Here is a 20,575-nt window from a genome sequence, read left to right as displayed (position 1 = left end):
ATATGCAATCGACAATTACCTAAACAAGATCTCAAATTGATATGCATGTTAAAAACCACTTTAATGCATAAGAGATTTATTGATTCAATACAACGATATGCATATCAATTTAAAATTATACCAACTAATATGGAATAAATGCACATTAAACTCAAGATCAGTGATTCAATTTGGCGTGATCTTTTCTTCAAGACCCGATCTTGTGCACTTTCTCTTTGTTTTTCTTGAGGCTCCGGTTTCCTTGTTGTAATGGGAAATCATGTGTTGAATGGCAATGGGCCAATATACTTACAATCTCCCCCTTTGGGCATTCCCATTCAACACATGATTTTTCCATCTTTTTGTCCTGCATGTTAGTTTTCACAGAGAAACACAAAGAGTACTACTTGGATTAAGGAATCAGTTTCCATCCTTTTCCAGATCCAAGTAGCCAAAATAAGACCATATTAAATAATAGTAATCATCCAACAATAAATAGTCTGTGCTTATGCACTTACAAACCAACAAGAAAAAAATAAACATTGTTTGATGGAAGGTAAACTGCCGAAAGCAAAAAGAGCAGAAAAATTTAAGAAGTTTACTTCTCCCCCTTTGAAGGGGAAGGCACGTCAAATTCTTCACAGAGTCGGGTGACGTTGTCAAGAAACTCCTCTTCATCAATGGAATCCGAGCTCTCCTCCGATGCAACAGGCTCCGGCATGGCGTTGGAAGGACGGGGAGCGTCAAACCCGGGAGGGTGGCGCTGCATGTTCCGGATCTCCTGTGTGAGAGTGGTCAGAGCATGACGAGTACGAACGAGAAGAGAATGCATGTCGTCCATGTCCGTCGTGAGACAAGCAATGCGCCAGTCTGCCACCAAGATCTGGTCACGGAGACTGTCCAGAGAGGCAGGAGGAGGAGCAGCAGCAGAAGATGCGCTAGACAAGGGTGAACGATGAGGAGGACTGCGACTGCGGACACGGTGCATGCCGGGATGGAGAATCCCTGCTCTTGCAGCGGCCTGACGGCCATCTTCGGGAGGAGGGAGTCGGCGATGTCCTCCAAGTCTAGTAGTTGATTTTGTGCGAACCATGATTAGAGAAATCAGTCAGTGTATGAACCTGCACACAAAAGAAAACCAAGAGTAAAATCCGAGGGAGACAAGAGAGGCTAAATATAGGGAACAGTTAGGGTTAAAGAAAACCAAAGATCACACCGATTGGGATAGCGTCTCAAGAGAGGAGAGAAGTTATGACAATTTATTGTCCCTAGATATACGCATGCAGAAAACTTCTCCCCCTCAACTTAGGCATAATCATGATGGAAATTAAGAGCAGTCATAACGCCATCAAGGAAAGAAACGAAGAGACAAGATATTCGTAATCTGCAAATAAATCAGAGAATCGTTTCCTTTGCTAATTATCAAGGCAATGAATGCATAGGTCATATCGAGAAGAGAAAAAATAGCATAGTTGAATCACAGAGAACACAGACATGTAGTGAGACGCACATAGTTCAGAGAATGATACATGATGTATTCTATCAACAACAAAAAACTGGTACTCATGTGTAGACCTTAGGAAGTAACCTGTGATAAAAGTGAGTATAACCATGATGTGGGGCTTAGAAATAGGTTTAGTGACAGAGAGAAGGAGGGAAGTGAGAGAACTGAACATGTGAGTTAAGCTCATGAAATCTCCTTAGAAGGAGTAGGAACATTTGTTCCCAAGCACGGATATAATTGTAGTCATTAACTTCCTTTAGTGTGTGACAATTTGAACCCATGTAACAAGATTCTTCTCAGTAACTCCCAGAACAGATGTTCTTAGGGTACTAAACATAACAAGGATGTTCCATGGAGAGAGTCTCGAGTAGTTGTCGGGAAGATTTTATTTTACGTGCAAAGATCACTCACCAGCTCGTTTCTTACAAACCTTAGAAAGTTCACCACAACTAAGGCCTGATTACTTTGAGAGATGAGTGATAGTTATCCATTCTCGTTTCTTACAAATCCTAGAAAGTTCACCACAACTAGGATCTGATTACTTTGAGAAGAGGGAATGAATCATATGAGCATATTAAGCAGTTCTACTACTTCACCAAATCTCGTTTGACAATAAACATAAAAACATGCCACCACAAAGGCTATAGGTGAAAGTGCATAGTGGGGTTACGTGATTGATGGACGAAACATGAGTACACAATTCAATTTGTCCAGAATAAGGCATGGCAACAAAAGATACATAGCTGAAAATATGTACAAATCACTAGTAACTGTGGTCAAAGGATACTAAGATCATAATTTTCTCAATCAATAGTGGACAGTCATTCTTGTGCCTTAATGCTTAGAGCATATCCCTAGGGCATTTCTCAACATCTCAAATCTAGCAGTGTCAAGAGGCTTAGTGAATAGATCAGCAAGTTGATTTTCAGTGGGTACAAAGCTTAACTCAAGGATGTTTTGTTCAACCAAATCCCGAATAAAATGATATCGAAGATCAATGTGCTTTGTTCGAGAGTGTTGAACCGGATTCTTAGTGATGTTAATGGCACTAGTGTTGTCACAGAAGATAGACAACTTACCTTGAGAGATGCCATAATCATGAAGCATTTGCTTCATCCATAACATTTGTGTGCAACAACTCCCAGCTGCAACATACTCAGCCTCTGCTGTAGATAGAGAGATGCAATTTTGTTTCTTGCTGTGCCACGCCACAAGATTATTTCCAATAAAGAAACATCCTCCAGAGGTGCTTTTTCGATCCTTTAGATTTCCTCCCCAGTCAGCATCAGAATACCCAGCAATTTCCACATTAGTGTCAAAGGTATAGAAAATTCCACAGTTAATTGTACCGGATATGTAGCGAATGATTCTCTTGACAGCTTCCAAGTGTGATTCCTTAGGGTTGGCTTGAAAGCGAGCGCATACTCCCACACTAAAAGATATGTCCGGTCTGCTAGCAGTGAGATAGAGTAGGCTGCCTATCATGCTACGATACAGGGTGGGATCAACGGATTTCCCATCCTGGTCTTCGCTTAGCTTTGTAGTGGTACTCATGGGATTGCTCACAGTCTTCTTAGATTCAAGGCCAAATTTCTTGATCAAATTTTCAGCGTACTTCGTTTGGGAGAGAAACAGGCCTGTGTCCATTTGCTTTACTTGCAGTCCAAGAAAAAAAGTTAGTTCACCACACATGCTCATTTCAAATTCACTTTCCATGACAGATTGAAATTCTTTGACAAGATATCTGGAAGTGGAACCAAAAACAATGTCATCAACATACACTTGGGCAATAATAATGTCATTTTTGGTTTGTTTTACGAACAGTGTTTTATCAATAGATCCTCTAGCATACCCTTTTTCTATAAGATGAGTGGAGAGCCTCTCATACCAGGCTCGTGGAGCCTGTTTTAGCCCATACAGAGCTTTCTTAAGCCGGTATACATGATCTAAGTGATGTGGATCTTGGAAGCCAGGTGGCTGTTCCACATAAACTTCTTCCTGAAGATTCCCATTTAGAAAGGCAGTTTTGACATCCATTTGGAACAATGTGAACCTAAGATGACATGCTACAGATAGTAGTAATCTCACAGATTCTAGCCGTGCAACTGGAGCAAAAGTTTCATCAAAATCAAGTCCCTCGACTTGTGAGTATCCCTGAGCAACTAACCTAGCTTTATTTCTGATCACATTTCCTTTTTCATCACTTTTGTTTCGGAAAATCCACTTAGTTCCTATAACATTGCACTTACTAGGTCGTGGTACTAAATACCATACATCATTCCTAGTAAATTGATTCAGTTCATCTTGCATGGCACTAATCCAGTGATCATCCAACAAAGCAGCCTTAATATTTTTTGGTTCAATAATTGACACAAAACCAAAGTGAGATATAATGTTCATGCTTGCCAAATTTTCGGTAATAAAACACAGTAATACATTCTCTTTACTTACCTCAGAGGAACTTACCTGGACTGCAGCCGTTCTCCTTGTTATCGGACCATCAGTTAGATTACCGATGATATCATGAGTGGAGTGATCCTTTTGGACTTGCTTGAACCCTCTTCTTTGGGTGGGAGCTGGTTCAAAGATATTGTCATATATTTCCTCTTCCTCTTCCTCAGATGATGTTTCAGTATTCTGTGATGGTGTGATCGAGAAGGGTGAGATATCTGCAAATGTTTCTTCCTGTTTCATACATTGATCATTAATAGAAACATTAATGGATTCCATGACAACACGAGTTCTTTTATTGTAAACCCTATACGCTCTACTAGTCAGAGAATATCCCAAGAACACACCATCATCACTTCTAGCATCAAACTTACCAAGGTGCTCTCTATCTCGTAGAATGTAGCAAGGACTGCCAAAAACATGAAAGTGTCCAACATTTGGCTTCTTACCTTTCCACAGCTCATAAGCAGTTTGCTCAGTACCTGGTCTGAGGAGTACTCTATTTATTGTATAGCAAGCAGTGCTGATCGCCTCAGCCCAAAAGTTTGTGCTTAAACCTGCAGCATGTAGCATTACTCGAGCCATGTCTAGCAATACCCTATTTTTCCTTTCCACTATCCCATTTTGTTGAGGAGTGATTGGAGCTGAGAACTCATGTGATACACCAAGCTCACGACAGTAGTTAGAAAAAGAGGCATTTTTAAATTCAGTTCCATTATCTGATCTTATTCTCACTAAGCATTTGTTTGAAGACTGTTTCTCAATGATTAATTTTTGACTTAAGCTTTTAAAAGACTCAAACGTTTCAGTTTTGTCTTTTAAGAAATTTACCCAGATATATCTTGAGAAATCATCCACAACCACTAGTATATAACTCTTACCTCCAAAACTTTCAGGTTGAGCTGGTCCCATGAGATCCATGTGTAATAGCTCCAATACTTGTGTGGTTGTTGCAGAATTTACCACTCTGTGAGGTGCCTTAGTTTGTTTTCCCACCTTGCAGTCTCCACACATTTTGTCAGTTTTACCTTTTAAATTTGGCAAGCCTCGGACACATTGTTTGGTAGATAACTTCAGCAAATCCTGATAGTTGACATGTCCCATCTTTCTGTGCCAAAGTTCAAGGGTTTCCTCTGTGGATTTAACAGACAAACAAGACTGCACACAGGAAGATTCATTAGCTTGAATATGATAACAGTTATCGACGGATCTCTTACCTCCCATGACACCTTCTCCTTTCTGATTTAGGACCAAACATCTCTGTTTGTTAAACCACACATCTTCATAGTCATCAGCCAAATGGCTGACGCTGATCAGATTTGCAGTTAATCCTTCAACAAATAACACATTTTTAAGGTTAGGTATACCTGGAGTGTTTACCGTACCTCAAGCTAGAATGTTAGCTTTCCTCCCATCTCCAAACGTAACTGATCCTGAGGTATTTTCATCCTCAAATGAGGTAAACCATGTTTTGTCTCCGGTCATGTGTCTTGAACAACTGCTGTCAACATACCAAAAATCTCGTCGCTTGTCAGCTAATGCAGTTAAAGCAACTAAACAAGTTGCCTCAATGTGAGAGCGTTGATGAGTTTGGCTAGCGCAAGCAAAGAGACATGTATCATCAGTTTTATTAACAATGGAACTATGATTTTTGCTTTCAATTTTTCTGGTCCAGACATCTTTTCTTCTTTCAGTTTGAGGATTCTTCTTAGAGACAATTTCAGTTAATTTGTTAATGAGTTCCTTTTGTTCTTTAAGCTCCACCTGTAGGGTTTCAACAGTACATTTTTCTTGAGAAAATTTTAAGTTTGAAAACCGTTCATTACATCTAGGTCTGATATGGCCAATCTTACCACAGTGATGACAAGTAGGGATAAAGATTCTAGGGTTTGCGTACCTGTGTTGACCAGTGGGGAATTCTTGGTCAAGTTTTACCTGATGTTGTTGGTTTGAATTTTCTTCCTTTATACTTTTGACATGATCATCAATGGAGACATCTTTCTGCTCTACAGATGATTTTGAGGCTCGTACAAACTTGGTGATTTTGGAAGTTTCTCCAGTGTATCCTAGCCCACATGTATCATGAGGAGCTTTTCCTGATCCGAGCAACTTGGACATGGAAGAGGAGCTGATATTGAACTTGATGAATCTTTCTTGAGTTAATTTTAACTCGTCTTGTAGAGACTCAGTTTTAGCCAATAACTCCAGGTTTAGGACTTGTTGTCCCCTCACATCCAGTTCCAGCATTTTTATTTTGTTCAGAAGTTCACCTTTTTCAGCCTTCCAACTTGATGAGTTCTGATCACTGGATGGGATAGACATCTCAGCAACTGGGTTCCTTCTTCCCTGTTCCCATGTGGATTGTGAAGTCTCCAACATATGCTCCATTTTTTCTTTTTCTGTTCTTAGAAATTCAACTTCCTTTTCTAAGCTCAAGTTTCTGAGTAATGTGGCCTTTGAAGCTTTGTAGAGTTGCTTGCAGCGGATATTTGTTTCATCATCAGAGAATGTCTCATCACTGTCGGAATCAGGTAGAAGTGACGATACAAGTGCCAGATTTTCCACTTCTAGAGATTCATCATCACTCCAAGTTGAGAGAAGAGACTTGTTGATGTTGTTTCCATGCTTCCTATTTCCACAGTCAGTAGAAATATGGCCATAGCCACCACACTCATAGCATTTAGGTTTTCCAGAGTGATTTCCCTTGAAGCTTCCTTTTCCACTCTTGCTATTGTAATCATTACTGCTGCTTCCCCCATAGGTGTTTTTCTTAGGAGCATTAGGGTTTCTAGAGGAGTTCTTGGTTTTTAGAAATCTTTTGAACTCCTTTGTGAGTAAGGCAAGATCTAGTGTTTCTTCTTCCTCTTCAGCCCCTTTTACTGCCTTGAAGGCTACGCCTTTATTCTTCTTCTCAGGTTTTAGCCTCATCTCATAGGTTTTGAGATTGCCGATGAGCTCATCAAGTGGGTACACATCAATATCAAATGAGTCCTCTATGCTAGTGACTTTTGAGTGAAATTTTTCTGGCAGAGCCCTAAGAATCTTTTTGACAATCTTATCTTCATCAAATGGTGCTCCCAGACTACGACACTGACCAGAGATTTTAAGAATTCTACCGTGGAAATCATCAATGGTTTCATCATCTCCCATAGTCATAGTTTCGAATTCAAAAATCAGTGCTTGTAATTTCTGAGCGCGTACCTTCTTGTTTCCTTCATATGTAGTTTGTAGAAGATCCCATGCTTGTTTGGCAGTATCACAGTGACTGATCCTCAGCTTTTCCCGTTCAGATAAGGCTGTGAAAATGCTGTTCTTAGCCTTGAAGTCTGCTTGCAGATCCCGAACTTCTTCCTCAGTCCAGTCTTTCCTTGGTTTAGGAGTGGCAGTGGAAGAGCTTTCTCCTTTTGCTTTTATCATAGGTATAGTCCAGCCATTTTCTACAATATTCCACACATGTTCATCTTGAGCATAAAGGTATGACTTCATGTAAATCTTCCACTGAGTGTATTTTTCACATCCACCTTCGAACCATGGAGGACTATTTATAGATCCACCAGCAGCCCGATCACGTGAGTGTTCCATCTTTCCTGGGATCACTAGAAAGTTCTAGAACCCGCTCTGATGCCAAATGAAAGTACTAGATGGAACTAATTATGAAACAATATTTTATCTCAATGAATTTAACTAAAGAAAATTCGATAACACGACACGAAGATAAACCTCTCCACTGAGGAAACTTCACTGCGTGGCTTTTAACGTAGCCAACACGAGAAGAACAATCCAATAATAAACACAAGAGTTTACAGAACACAAGTAGTGTTGTTCATAACAAACACTTTCTCTTAGCAACAAATGCTAACTTGTTTTACAACCGTTCTAACTCTTAATTCAACATTCTAGACAATCAATCTTCGATCTTCCTTTCACTCAATTGAATCACCGATCTTGAGAGTGAATGAGGAAAATTATGCAATCTCACACATGAAACAAGTAAGGAGGGTTTTTAGAAAAACGATTTGAACAACACACCTAGTTCAAAATAAAATAATTTCTACCATCAAAAAAACCCACCCAAACTTTAGTTTTGAAACCTTTTTATAAGGGAGAATAACTCCCCCTCAATCAAATCTTTTCTTAATAATTAATCAAGATAAACAAGGAAAGGTTTAAAACAGTTTTTGAATATGCAATCGACAATTACCTAAACAAGATCTCAAATTGATATGCATGTTAAAAACCACTTTAATGCATAAGAGATTTATTGATTCAATACAACGATATGCATATCAATTTAAAATTATACCAACTAATATGGAATAAATGCACATTAAACTCAAGATCAGTGATTCAATTTGGCGTGATCTTTTCTTCAAGACCCGATCTTGTGCACTTTCTCTTTGTTTTTCTTGAGGCTCCGGTTTCCTTGTTGTAATGGGAAATCATGTGTTGAATGGCAATGGGCCAATATACTTACACCCATTCACTGGCTCAAATGGATATTGGATAATTGTCCCGCATCTCTGGTTTATAGAACGGATGAATTACTTGAATGAGTGCACAAGCATTGAGGCTTGCACTAGAACTGATAGTCCAGCTGTAAAGGTGAAAATGAGTGGTGCCCGTCTACTATACGAGCATGATTTTTTTGGGTTTCTCCAAGCAATAAAAACTTCATGCAGGGTAAGAATTACAAAGATTAAGAAGGAGAATTCAAGTGAGGAAAGTAAGTTGACAATAAAAGAACGAGGAGAATCCGTCTCACTAATTGACCGCCTTGAATCACTGCCTTTACAATGCTATGAGGTGTTTACAGAATCTCTCTCTCTCTCTCTCTCTGTGTTAAACATTAAATTTCTTTTATACAGGGTAGACTCGATTCTGGAGACAAAACATACTATATAAAAGGCAACCTCACAGATTCTCAGACTGCATCTGATTTCGGAGAAATCCTTCAGGTCTCAGATCTCTCAACACACACACACACACACATTCGCAGACACAAGCAAAAAAGTCTGATTCCATATTTTCTCCTTTACAGCAATGTTCCGATCAGCTCATTAAGTATGATAATTGGTTTCCACAACGTGGAATCTCTATGTGGTTCTGCCGTGTCAATGGTTTTTCAGCGAGTTTCCCGCTAAATCCCAGTTTGAATTATATGAAAGATTGGAAAGGAATTGCGATGTGTGCTGCTTTCACAGTCCGCAGAGACCACTCTCGTATACATGACAATTTGGACAAGGAAAAATTTGATCGTGTTGAATGCTATTTATCACGTACGGGCACAAGTTGGGGGAAACGAATGCGTTTTGACATCCCTAAGTCTGAAAATCCTCTTCTTTTGAAACGGCGTGGTTTCATCTGGTTATCTTATACATCACGTGGATCATTTCCAGATTTTATCTTGAATGGATGCATTTCCATGGAAGCCACCTTTCATAGTACAAGCCAGGACATAATGGTGCACAACTGTGGTTACCAACTTGTATTCCATGACAATGTGGAAGGTTTTGTGGAAACGATAATGAAATGTTCAACTACATCTCAGTCCGAACCAAAAGCTGGAAAAGAGCTCAACAAAAGCAGTCCAAGTACTCGGGTCTGCTTTGTATTTCAGAGTTTATTTCTTATCTTTTCTGTAGTTTCAGTGGTTTTGTTTTGTAAATATTGCTTATCACTAGCAAAAACAAAATAATATCCTGGGAGATGACCTTGAGCAAAGCCCTGCACATGGCGATAATTAGATCTGGATTAACTTCGTTGTATAATTTAGATGTTTTGTAGCCAATCATTGAATGTAAACAGCAAAGCAGGCCCTTCAAGAACGTGTACTATTATGAACTTGTCATCTCTTATTGGAGGAGCCCAAGCAATAAGCTTTCCTTCTTGTGATTCTTCGTTCTAATTTTGAGAAGCACAAGCCTACGTGTAACGCCTTATCCTTTTATGTCCACTATATGATAATTCCTCATGAGGTTTCGTTTTTTTATGATCAGATTATTAATAATTTTCTTGCTTCATATTTCAGAAAATCTTCAAATGAAGGCTTTGCGTCCACATACAATAGAGTTGATGTTTGAACGTATCTTCGTGTTTGTTTCTCACAATAATTTTGAGGGTGCACCCGTGCCACTATATCCATCAAATTTGTAGCCAAAGTTTTGTTCACTTGCCGGACCGTTAGCACGCCTGCCAGCCGTGCTTAATTTCCGTGCAAAAGGGTGATGGCCGGTGAGCTTCAGTAAGTGCTCCAGTAAGTGTTTACAGGTGCATTTGCAAAGGCAAATACCCTGGTCTCTTCTGGAGTTCTGGGTTTCTTGTCATTTGTCTATAGGCTTAATTTGTAGTACTTTAGGGGGGAATAGATTAACTGAAGAGTCTGTAGGGGAGAATGATCCAATTTCTTGCTTTTTTTTTCCTTCTTCTTTTTCTAGTCACAGTTGATATTAATTAGTGGATTTGAGTTTATTTCTTGTTGAATTTGATAAATCCAAGCTCTGTGTTTCTCTGTAATTAATTATATTAATGAATATTGTGACACTGATGCCATTACTTCTATGAAAATGAGATACGCGAGAATTGGCATTAATGTAATGCATGTATAGAGAAACCATGCATATCACGAGTTGTATATGTCATAGATCATATTTTCTCACACCAGCCAAGTGATAAGACCAGTTAGACCATATGCTTCATTCGTTGTCACGCTCTAACCTACTATCTTGTGAAGCAAGAAATTTATCTTTTAAAAAAAAAAAAAAAGGATCTTAAATTTCTTAAAATTTTAAGTCCTAAATCGAATAATGTAAACGAGCTTAATTATTTGACTAAATCTAACAAGAGCTCACAAAGATGAATCTTTGTTCGTTTCTCGTAAAGATGTTGTGAGCCTGAAATGGCTAAAGTTATGTTAACGTTTTTTTTTTCTCTGAGGGAAGAAGGTACTTCAATTTGAATTCACAATCTAAATGTTTTTACATTATCTCGTTCGAGTAGACTGAAGGATGGGGTAGCTTCAAGACTAGATGATCAGTATACAGACTCAATCGGTACTTGTCAAATATAATACACAAGGCGTCAAGAGGTAGACCAAGTACGTGTGCTGGTCTTCAGTAGTCTAATGTCTAAGTTAGTATCCTTGTACTAATTTTTACAGAGTATTTGTAGGTGGTGCATGTGGATAAATGTTTAAGAGCAACTCCAACAGATTCTGCATTTCCTCATTTTTCTCTATTTTAGGGAAAATTGAGTCATTTTCAGCTCCAACAGCTTCCCTAAACCATTCCCTAAAATAAAGATTTTGATGAGAGAGAAGATTACATTCCCTAAATCTACAGCAACCGCTAAAAATATAGCGATAGCTTCTGTCATTAATTTTTCACGTGCTCCACTCTCCACAACGACCCAAAACGTTTCAACTCCGACTGAAGCTCAACCAAGAAAGAAGACAGTAGTACAGGTGAGCCATCTCCTCCACCTCTGTTCATGTCGATTTCACGTGCTCCACTCTCCACAACGACCCAAAACGTTTCAACTCCGACTGAAACTCAACCAAGAAAGAAGACGGTAGTACAGGTGAGCCATCTCCTCCACATCTGTTCATGTCGATTCACTCCAATTCTCTATTTGTTTTCCTTTTTTCCAATGTCGCTTGTTTTGATTGATCAGAGGCTAGTCGAATTTTTGGGTTCTTGATTGTTCTTAATCGAATTTTCGGGTTTTCGTTTTCTTAATCGTTCTTGATTGTGCATGTATCTATTTTAGATTGGATTTTTTGGGTTTTCGTTTTCTTAATGGTTCTTGATTGTGTATTTATTTGTTCATGAATTGAAGGTGGTTTCTGTTTAGTTCATGAATTGAAGATGGGTTCTGCTTACCTTAAAATTATTGTGGTGTATCAGCCTAGCTAGTGATTATATTTTCCCTTGATTGATTGATTGCGATTTTGATATTTTGAATCTGTAATATTGTATTGACTTCTGTGTGTTTTCTGAGAAAATCAAATGTAGCTAAGGCAAACAATCATAGCTAAGCCTGATTAAATTGGATATGATTCAACTATAAGCATGTAATTTAATCATTTAGATGAGGTTAACCCGTTCATTTAGCTCAAGAACAATCGAAGGAATTTTTTTAATTAATAATAAAAAGAGGAAGAAGATCGAGTGATCAAGCTAATCTCTTGAAGTGCCAAAAGTGAAAGAAAGTCCAAATAGAAGCAGCATTATAGTGGAACTGGTTAAACTGGAGATGGATCTAATGTTTGGAAAGAAAAGGTTTTAAATTGATTGCTTGTTGCTAAGGTTCTTCTGGTATGAGGAGGATGGTGTTGACAAGAATCTGTTACTATTGTTGGTATTTAAATATGTATGAAAGGAAGAAGATATATAGCAGAGAGATTGTTTGACTGTTTATAACTTTGAATGTACACATCTCTATCAATCTACAGACAATATATAATGTAACTTACTTTTTTCATTGTTTACTCATGCCAATTTGCAATAGAATGCTTCATACAATTTGTTGTCCATGCATATGGATTGATTCCAAATTGCATTTTTGCAGATGGCTTCGACGCCATTGAATTTCATTAACCTCCTCAACAATGAATCAGCCTTCAATGACCTCAATGAACCACATTTGACATACGATTTCCCGGCGAGTCAGTATCATTCACCCTATAAAGATTGCACTTATGAAGAGACACCTACTAGTGAAGTTTACACTAATGAAGAGACGCCACGTGCACCTAACAGCAAGAAAGCACAAAGACAAGCTCAAAGACAAGCCAACTTCACAATCGAAGAAGACAAACTTCTTGTATCTGCAGGGTGAATAAATCCAATGGAAGGATGACGAAGTCCTTTAACTCATTATGATCATCACTTAAAAATAATATAAAATGTACTCCCCATAATATTTGTACGATTATTTCATAAACTTAGATGGAAACTCAATTGAAAATCATTAATAATAATGAGTAGGAGGAGACATAATAATAATTTGGAAACTAAATTGATCTTTCAGGAACTCATAACAACACATTGTTCTCGCATAAGCAAATCACTATTGTCCTCCATGTACTTTCCATAAGTGCTCGACAAGATCCTCTTGGAGTTGAGTATGCATTTGTTTATCCCTAATCCGATGACGATTTTCAATGAATTCCATTAGAGTTGGTGTACGCTCAAGAGAAGGTGATATACGTGGAATGTCAGCAACTCTATCATATAATTTTTCAATTTCATGCATCTGTCTTGGTCTACGATCATGCTCATGTTCATCATGCTCGTCTTCAATAATCATATTATGCATGATTATGCATGCTGTCATAATATATTTTAGGATATCCTTATCCCAAAATCTTGCTGGCCCTCGGACAATCGCAAAACGCGCTTGAAGCACCCCAAATGCACGCTCCACATCTTTCCTTGCCCCTTCTTGCTCTTTAGCAAAATGTCTATGCTTATTTCCTTGAGGAGCTGGAATAGTCTTCACTAATGTTGCCCATGATGGATATATACCATCAGCAAGATAATATCCCATATCATATGATCTACCATTGACTTTATAGCTAATAGGAGGAGCACGCCCTTCAGCCAATTCACTAAATACAAAAGAGCGTTCTAACACATTGATGTCATTAAGAGACCCAGGTAACCCAAAGATCATATGAAGCTACAGCTTCTAAAATAATAGTCGGTTCATGAATGTGGCCTATAAACATACCATGCCAAGCAGTTGGGCAATTTTTCCACGTCCAATGCATACAATCAATGCTTCCCAACATCCCAGGAAAGCCACGCTCTTCACCTTTTGCAAGTAATCTCGTGAGGTCATCACTATTTGGCGATCTTAAGTACTCATCACCAAACACTTCAACAACTGCTACGACGAATCTTTTGAGACTTTCTATAGCGGTGCTTTCACCAATCTGCACATACTCATCTACATAATCGGCTGGAACACCATAAGCAAGCATTCGAAAAGCAGCCGTTACCTTTTGAAGCGATGACAAACCAAGACGCCCAGTAGCATTCCTTCTTTGAACAAAATAATTATCGTGTGCAACGACAGCATCATGAATTCGAAGGAAAAGAGCTTGCTTCATTCTGAACCTCCTTCGAAAGAGACGAGCCCCATATTTTGGAGGATTGGCAAAGTAGTCACGATTTAGTCTTTCGTGACCCTCGATTGGATCACGTTCAACAATATCGTGACCCATAACAGAACCACGATGACCTCTCCTTGAATTCTTCTTGGCAAGACGTTCTTCTTCTATTTGAACAAGTAACGATTCTTCATATTCTTCATCAATATCGTCGTCGTCATTCATGTACGTATCAACTAAATAACGACTAGCCAAAGAACGACGAGCCATAAAAATAGTTTCAAAGTGAGCAAGAAATGAGGAAGCAAAGAAATCAAAATTATAAGAATGAGATAGAAAATGTGATAGATGATTTTTTCTTATTTATAGAAGAAGTTGACGTAAACGAGCCCTTAGAAATAGCCGTTGTAAACTAGCCGTTAAAAAATAGCCGTTAGAAACTAGCCATTGTAAACTAGCCGTTATTTTAAACTTGTTTTAAATGTAGAATATTTTATTGTTGTAATAAATGCAAAAATCTGTAAAATAGGGAAGCTATTGGAATCAGAGCAGAAAAATTATGGAGATTTTGATTTTTGCTTCCCTATAATACAGAAATTATAGGGAAGCTGTTGGAGTTGCTCTACCATTAATCATGAGAGAGAAGACCTTTTATAAGAGAACCCTTGGGATTGTAGGAACTTGTCTTTCGATATGGAAAGGGGTAGTCTTTTGTAGGTTCAAAAGGCCTACTCGAAAGCCTTTTAGTGGGGATTTGTGCTCCTCATCGATAGCCATCAAGGTGTGTGTGTAGGTGTGTCTATAAATATATATGTCCTAGTAGTGAGGAATTTTTTTTTTTTTTTTGTCATTTTAAGAGATCGCTTATTAGACTAACTTTTGGCATCTCGACCGTTCAGTTTTTAGGTTTATATGAGTAGATCACTTCTGAAAATTTTTAGCCACACTGATGATCGTTAAGGCATTCGTAACTGTGATTTATAATTTAAGCATGAGCGGTTTAAGTTTGACAAATTTGATTCTTCCATTGATTTAGTCTAGTTCGATATCTTAACGGTCATCAATTTGAATGAAAATTTGCATAAGTGATCTATTCATGGAGTCTTAAGAACTGAACAGTCAAAATGCCAATAGATAATTGAAATGACCAAAAACAAAGATCTTTTAGTAGAATGGCTCTCTATGTATATATATACATTAAATAACCGCTAAAAAAAAGGATTATCTCAAATATCATAAAACTAATTTTATAAGTTATCCATTACAACTACGATCATTTAGGATTTTTTTTTTTTTTTGAAAAGCCACGATCATTTAGTTTAGTGTCATAAGTTTTCATTTTGTAACGAATATGTCTTTAGTTCGATGCGCATAGCTGTCAAAATTATCTTTAATAAAGAGTAATTTAGATATTTTAAAAGTTTTGATAAATAGATAGATGTATTGATTGGGGGAGTTATTTGTTACAGCATTCTAAGAGGTTTCATTCCTTTACGAACACGTGGCCAACTACTGGTACAAGCGTCTACCGTTTGGACATGATTGAAGATTTGAAGTTAACAGCAAAGCAGGCGCTCCAAGACCGTAACTGTGTAGCCGCTCCCATTTGGACACGTGGACTTGGGTTATAAAGGTCGGTCCGCATTTGAACTTTGCCCTCTCTTCTCAGACTAGCCAACTATGAAATTTGACAAAACCCCCGTCTTTGTCTTTGATTAAGCAAATAACTAGTAAATTAGTATTAGAAAAAAAGACAAAGCCGTCTTTTCCAAGTCATTAGATTGGACAAAGTCTTGGATGCTATTGCTGCCCTTGTTTTTCTCTCTTATTTATATGCCACTTTCTATAGTTTATGTGCTTCATTTGTACTTTTCTTTGATTTTTATTCTTTTGATAAGCTCTTGATTTGTACTTTTAATTAATTAATCTTATGATTAGTCATTACCAAATCTGATCACATTACAAAAGCTAAACTGAGGAACTTTTTCACCTTTACCTAGTGTATTTAAGTGAGCTGAGTCTTTTTCATGAAAGAATCCTATAATCCATTTTTTTTTTTAAGACAAGTTTACATAGAAGATGAGAGAAAAGGTGTATATTGAGCAAGGATAAAAATAGGAAATTGATGGGAAAACATATAAAAAATAAAGAGTTAATTTTATGATGCAGCAATTTCAGACTATGTTAAAGTTAACACAATTATTGAAGATAACAGGTGGAAGTGCCCTGCTAGTTTTTTTTTTTTTTTCAAAAAAGACTTACTGCCGCCTTCCAAATCCTGCAAGTGACTAAGCGGCCTAAAATCCTAGGAGCTAATCCAAAAACACATACTCGATTGATAGGGATAGGTTTTGTAGCCAAACGTCCAGTACATCGACTGCTGTAGTCTTGACCGACCAAGTCATCTTAAGAAAATACTGCTAAATCTTTCTCAAATGAGAAAAGCGCCTCTTCAAGAAAGCTTTGCTTGGTAGGCAGAAAAGGAGATGTTTATTTTGGGGAGAGACTCTAATGAAGACCTTTAAAATTAGGACTTCATGAGGACTTTCTAAACAATGGTTGTAAGACTCACTTTTTGATTACATTTTGGTAAATCAACTATTAGATGTCTAGATATGCATGAGTAAATTTACTTCCAATTTTTTTTTTTTTTTTTAAAGAGGATCAAATTATTTCACTCCTATCCCCATGGTGGCTCCAAATTCCTTATTATCAATGTACCGAACTAGATCAAATCAATGAACGAACTAAATCTGTCAAACCTGAATCAATCGTGTTCATAAATGATAAATCATGATTATGAATGCCTTAAATTTTTTCAATTTGGTTGAAAATTTACAAAAATGATCTACTCATGAATATCTAAACATCTAACAGTTGATTTGTCGAATAGTAATGCTAAGTGAACCACCTTTTTAAGTACCACATACATTCCTTAAGTGGTAGCTGATGTAACAAAAGGTCCAACCTATAACAAAATTTCAATAAAGGACGTGGCTGTGCCACATCATTTACCACATAAGGTGGGATACCAGTGGTGCCCAAAAAGGTAGGTCACCTTGCATTATTCTTTGTTGAAATGTGATAAAAAAGTGGGCTTCACAATCATTTATTAGAAAGTTCTTATGAAGTTCTCATTTTAATGGTCCTTGTTAGAGTCTCACCCATGTATTTTTTAGCTTGATGTATGACTATAAAACTACTCCAAACCTAATTGTAGGAAAAATCTATAACAATTACTATTTATTAGAAATATTTTTTTTTTTAGAGAAAAACGAGTAAATGACAGTAGATTAAAAAGCAAAATTACTCATCATGATTCTCCTAATTGGAGTGTGACCGAAAGAGCTACAAACTAAGTAATTTCACATATTCTCTAAGTAAGCCCATCATATAAAGTGCAGGGACCGGGGAACCTTACAAACTAAAAAAAAAAATCTAAACTCAAGGTACAAATCCAACTATTGTATTGTCGTTTTTACTAAAAAAGTCTTAGAAATTCTATATAGTTTTTATCACAATAGTCCCTCAATTTTGGGCTATTCGACACTTTACTTTCTAACATTCTAAAACTATCACATTGGTACCTCAAAATTAATGTCCGACATATTATTGGTACTCTCCGTTAATAGCACCGTTAACACCTCCTTTTTGCCAAGGGCATTTTCATCTTTCCCTCTCTCAGGTTAGTTAATTAGTAGTTATCCTAATTACTTTCTCATTTTGCTAATACTAGTACTATTTATGCTTTGCATTTTTTTAATTTTTAGTTAGTGATTGGTGACTAATTATCTTGATCAAGACGATAATGACTTTTGATCTAGTAGCCACTCAAGGGCAGGGCCGGTCCTGACATTTTAGAGGCCTGAGGCGAATAATTAAAATGTGGCCTCACATAAAAAAAATTATATAATCAAACAATTATATATATATACAGATCCTATCCAGAGCGGAGCTCCGCTTTGAAAATTTACGTGTGAAGTTCGAGTTTTGGGTCACTTTTCGATCGCATATCTACATCTCGACCGTTCAGTTTTTAGGTACTAGTGTATAGATCGTCTCTGCAAATTTTCAGCGAAAATGATGATCGTTAAGGCATTGATAATTTCCTTAAAGCTAGTACGGTTCAGGTTGACAGATTCAGTCCGTACATTGGTTTAAGCTAGTTAGATACCTTAACGATCATCAATTTGGCTGAAAATTTGCAGAGAGAATCTATACACTAGTACCTAAAAACTGAACGGTCGAGATGTGGATATGCAACCGAAAAGTGACCCAAAACTCGAACTTCACACGTTAATTTCAAAGCGGAGCTCCGCTCTGGATAGAATCTGTATATATATATATATATACATATATATAAATTAAACCCCTACATTAATAGTAAGGATGGTTCTAGTTGGACCTCCTATACTTAGTACACCTCTAATTTACTTTTTATAATACTTGAAAAGCTAAGTAGACCTCCTTATTTTTACCAAAACACCCTTGAAAATGAAATACAACAATCAGTCACTCTATTTTTTATCTCTATCTTCAACCATGAAAAGAAGAATGAATCAAAATCACATGATATTGCTCTCTTATGAGTATGTCTCTCCTCCACCAAAATTAATCAGAGGTTCTCGATCTTGATATGTTGCTGGAATCCTTTTGAATTTGCTAAAAGAAGGATTTCAAGAGTTTTCGGTTGGAACATCTAGTAATAACTATATCATAATATTCAATGAATTTAGTTTAAGGAAATTCCAAATCAGATTGTTTTGAATTTATTTTTGTATTAAATGATGGGCATTGTATAGAAATTATAATTTTTACTTAATTATTTTAGATAAATTATAAAACTATCTGGCAATATACGGAAATTCTGGAAGAAAAAAAAAACAAATTAATTGAATGTTTATATTTACTTATTTAGGGAGGTAAGAAGAGTTTTTTTTTTTCTTTCCATTTTTCTCTCTTTGTCCTTATTTGTCTTTTCATGTGACTTGACAAAGTCTATTAATAATTGAAAAAAATTGGAGGTTCAAATATCAAATTTGGAGGTCCAACTCCTAATAGTAATTGAGAAGAAAAAAAAAAAAAAAACAAGGTGTTCAATTCCAAAATAAATTTTCTCTTAGAAGTTGAAAAAATAACAAAGAACAAGTCGGTGAGTTGTGACCTGTTGGTAAATTATAATTCCAATATTGTAAAGGTCATGGGTTTGATTCTCACTGACATATGTAAGGGTAGGGTGGGCTAAGGGTTTTTTTACAAAAAAATTAAAAAATAAAAAAATAAAAACAAAGAACAAAATATACTTTTTTTATTTTATTTTAAGCAAGCCCACGGGGCGAAATAGTATATTCATCACAAGCCATAATAGGCCGTTACATACCATTCCGCTGTCATTTAAGGACACAGACAGACAAGAAGGTGTAGTACCCACAGTGGTACGTAGAAATAGACCCACTCATTATACATTTCAGATCGTAGAGATAGCGGAGATCCTCCATTATTACTACGCCGGAGGCGCTAGAGATCTAGGTTCCTAATACAAGGAATTTATTGAATTTAGACAAAACTAAAAACATAGGGTTGGGCCAAGGGCAAATACATTAGTATTCAATTCCAAAATATTCTTTCCCTATAAGCTGGAAAATAATGAACAAAAAACGTTTAATTACAAAGAAACTAATTAAGAAAGAAAAAATGGTCCTTGACCCAAAGCACCAAAATAAGCAAAACTTATCCCACTTACTCCAGCATCAGATTTTTGTTCCCACATACACAATTTAACACCAAATGACCATTTTACCCTCCACCCAATTAAAGAATTACAACTGCGCCACTCTGTCCACTCTCTCTCTCCCCTCGGACACCGATTCTCTCACTCATTCTCCGATCTGCGTTCTCTCTCTCTCTCTCTCTCTCTCTCTCTCTCTCTCTCTCTCTCTCTCTCTCTCTCTCTCTCTCTCTCTCTCTCTCTCTCTCTCTCTCTCTCTCTCTCCCCCTCTCCCCCTCTCCCCGCCCTGCAAAACCCCGACGCCAACTCCGCCTACTACCAGAGTCGGGCCGCCTACCACGGCGTCGTCACCAACTCTCTCTCTCTCTCTCTCACCGCCGTCGAGCACGACTGCAGTCGCCGTCAAACGATTCCGATTCTGAACTCGACCGCTCAGTTGCCATCGTCGTCAACCTCAACAACTCGGCCTCCAACTCCGATTAAGACTTCGACCGCTCAGCCAACGAGGAGAAAGCCGATCTGATCATCTTTGGCTAGGATTGATGAGGACCACATCTCCATTTGCAGCCTCGATTGCACGATCGTTGGCAATCGTGGATGAGGAGAAAACCGGATTGATCGACCTTCCCCTATAACGACGCCGTTTTCACTGAGGAGGATTTTGCTAGCATTTCGAGGATTGGAGAGAGCAGCAAGCACAGCCACCGGTGACGTCTGGCCGGATTTCTGGGTTTTTGCTTCGATTTGGTGCCCAGAGTATTTCTCTGGGTGGCCAAATCAATTTTTCTCTTACGTTTTTTTT

At 37.5% G+C, this 20,575-nt stretch overlaps 3 protein-coding genes across 3 annotated transcripts; 2 read left to right on the top strand and 1 right to left on the bottom strand.

The window, feature by feature from the left end:
• Nucleotides 1-8,415: 8,415 nt before the first annotated feature.
• LOC133741196 (uncharacterized) lies at nt 8,416-9,929 on the top strand. The gene is made up of 3 exons (XM_062169131.1): nt 8,416-8,737; nt 8,800-8,889; nt 8,973-9,929. The coding sequence occupies exons 1-3, from the start codon at nt 8,471-8,473 to the stop codon at nt 9,627-9,629; spliced, it is 1,014 nt and encodes a 337-aa protein (XP_062025115.1). The 5' UTR covers nt 8,416-8,470; the 3' UTR covers nt 9,630-9,929.
• A 1,197-nt stretch (nt 9,930-11,126) lies between these two features.
• Nucleotides 11,127-12,835, top strand: LOC133740690 (uncharacterized). The gene is made up of 2 exons (XM_062168638.1): nt 11,127-11,509; nt 12,500-12,835. Exons 1-2 carry the CDS (start codon nt 11,420-11,422, stop codon nt 12,767-12,769), a joined length of 360 nt encoding a protein of 119 aa, XP_062024622.1. The 5' UTR covers nt 11,127-11,419; the 3' UTR covers nt 12,770-12,835.
• Nucleotides 12,836-13,000: 165 nt separating this feature from the next.
• LOC133737487 (uncharacterized) lies at nt 13,001-14,270 on the bottom strand. Its single transcript, XM_062165025.1, has 2 exons — nt 13,723-14,270; nt 13,001-13,541 (listed from the first exon to the last, which is right to left on the bottom strand). The coding sequence occupies exons 1-2, from the start codon at nt 14,268-14,270 to the stop codon at nt 13,001-13,003; spliced, it is 1,089 nt and encodes a 362-aa protein (XP_062021009.1).
• Nucleotides 14,271-20,575: the final 6,305 nt, after the last annotated feature.

This window comes from Rosa rugosa, chromosome 3 (assembly GCF_958449725.1).
Source record: "Rosa rugosa chromosome 3, drRosRugo1.1, whole genome shotgun sequence".
Classification (NCBI taxonomy): Eukaryota; Viridiplantae; Streptophyta; class Magnoliopsida; order Rosales; family Rosaceae; genus Rosa; species Rosa rugosa.
This window is presented reverse-complemented; position numbering and strand designations above follow the sequence as displayed.

Coding starts and splice junctions, on each gene's coding strand:
- LOC133737487 (XM_062165025.1), bottom strand. CDS start 14,270: ATGAATGACGACGACGATATTGATGAAGAATATGAAGAATCGTTACTT. Junction 13,542..13,722: donor GAGCGTGGCTTTCCTGGGAT/GTTGGGAAGCAT, acceptor TTTTGTATTTAG/TGAATTGGCTGAAGGGCGTG.
- LOC133741196 (XM_062169131.1), top strand. CDS start 8,471: ATGAATTACTTGAATGAGTGCACAAGCATTGAGGCTTGCACTAGAACT. Junction 8,738..8,799: donor TGCCTTTACAATGCTATGAG/GTGTTTACAGAA, acceptor TCTTTTATACAG/GGTAGACTCGATTCTGGAGA. Junction 8,890..8,972: donor ATTTCGGAGAAATCCTTCAG/GTCTCAGATCTC, acceptor TCTCCTTTACAG/CAATGTTCCGATCAGCTCAT.
- LOC133740690 (XM_062168638.1), top strand. CDS start 11,420: ATGTCGATTTCACGTGCTCCACTCTCCACAACGACCCAAAACGTTTCA. Junction 11,510..12,499: donor GAAAGAAGACGGTAGTACAG/GTGAGCCATCTC, acceptor GCATTTTTGCAG/ATGGCTTCGACGCCATTGAA.